The sequence below is a fragment of the Austrofundulus limnaeus genome, unplaced genomic scaffold (assembly GCF_001266775.1).
Source record: "Austrofundulus limnaeus strain Quisiro unplaced genomic scaffold, Austrofundulus_limnaeus-1.0 Scaffold450, whole genome shotgun sequence".
In the NCBI taxonomy this organism is placed as follows: Eukaryota; Metazoa; Chordata; class Actinopteri; order Cyprinodontiformes; family Rivulidae; genus Austrofundulus; species Austrofundulus limnaeus.
The window spans coordinates 160,437-162,016 of record NW_013952852.1 but is presented as its reverse complement, the minus strand read 5'-3'; the positions used below and the strand labels follow the sequence as shown (position 1 = coordinate 162,016).

Genomic DNA, 1,580 nt, shown 5'->3' with positions numbered 1-1,580 from the left:
GTGTGTGTGTGTGTGTGTGTGTGTGTGTGTGTGTGTGTGTTCAGAGATGTGATTTCTACAAGGTATAGAACAATGTTACCTCTGAAAGAGGCGAGTACCTGCTGAAATGGCCGTTGGACAGAACCGCTAACAGAACTTGACAACATTTGGCGGGTGGGAGGTGTTAACAGCCCGGTCTGGTGGTCTGGTTCAAAATCCAAGCATCACATTTCATAGCTGTGCTTCATGTCAATCTTTTTGGTTCTTATTGAAGCTCTTTGTGATGTTTTTCTTTTTTTACTCCATAAAACATGTAACGTTTTGTATTTTATTTTATTTTTAGTCAAAGGCTCTCGGCCGGGGAAGAACGTTCAGCTAACGGAGAATGAAATCCGTGGCCTCTGCCTCAAGTCTCGGGAAATCTTCCTGAGCCAGCCCATCCTGCTGGAGCTCGAGGCTCCTCTAAAAATATGTGGTGAGTTGAGATGAATCGAGGGGATTTAGACCAAGTCCAAAACTTTAAGACTGTTTTCCCTCACACAGTCTCCCCTGAACCACTGGTTTATTGTGGAATTTTTTTTATTAGAAACTGTAAAATGACCTTCTTAATAAATGGAAGTTTTAAAGGTTTTCCTRTGCTCCCCCCCTGTAGGCGACGTCCACGGTCAGTACTACGATCTCCTCCGACTCTTCGAATACGGAGGCTTCCCCCCAGAAAGCAACTACCTGTTCCTGGGAGACTACGTCGACCGAGGGAAGCAGTCGCTGGAGACCATCTGTCTGCTTCTAGCCTACAAGATCAAATACCCAGAAAACTTCTTCCTGCTGCGCGGCAATCACGAGTGCGCCTCGATTAATCGAATCTACGGTTTTTATGATGAGTGTAAGTGAACAGAGATGTCTGTTTTGGAATGAGGGAATAAGCTGGAGTTGTGCTTTAAGTTTGTTTTATTTGTTTTAGGTAAGCGACGGTACAATATCAAGTTGTGGAAGACCTTCACAGACTGCTTCAACTGTTTACCCGTGGCCGCCATTGTAGACGAGAAAATCTTCTGTTGCCACGGAGGTAGATCCAGTCAAAATGGTTTCAGGTGGATTTAAAAGTCACGAGTTGATGTAAACCAGACCCCCGTCCCTCCCCAGGCCTCTCCCCGGACCTTCAGTCGATGGAGCAGATCCGCAGAGTAATGCGACCCACAGACGTGCCCGACCAGGGCCTGCTGTGCGACCTGCTGTGGGCCGATCCAGACAAAGACGTCCTGGGCTGGGGGGAAAACGACCGCGGCGTCTCCTTCACGTTCGGGGCGGACGTGGTGGCCAAATTTTTGCACAAACACGACATGGACCTAATATGCAGGGCGCATCAGGTAGGTTCTGTTAAAGAGATCCATGATTAGTTGAAACATTAGACTTTATTTAATAAACATATATTTTAACTTTAAAATAAAGACTGTAAAAATAGTGTAGGATGTTCAGTTAATCATTTTAAATTAAAAGTTAAAAAATATATTTTAACACGGACAGAGCCATTTTATTTCCACACAAAGCATTCTGGGTAAATGATGACGTGGATAGGTCCTCGGTGTGAGGCTGCTAGCGAG

The 1,580-nt window shown here is 45.3% G+C and overlaps 1 protein-coding gene across 1 annotated transcript in view; it reads left to right on the top strand.

Annotated features, from left to right (window-relative positions):
* ppp1caa (protein phosphatase 1, catalytic subunit, alpha isozyme a) overlaps positions 1-1,580 on the top strand; it is a gene marked incomplete at its 3' end in the record, with an annotated part of 10,361 nt that overhangs the window by 6,799 nt on the left and 1,982 nt on the right. Inside the window, 4 exon segments of the mRNA XM_014024985.1 lie at positions 323-454; positions 632-862; positions 941-1,045; positions 1,123-1,346. Coding sequence (XP_013880439.1) covers positions 323-454; positions 632-862; positions 941-1,045; positions 1,123-1,346 — 692 coding nt within the window.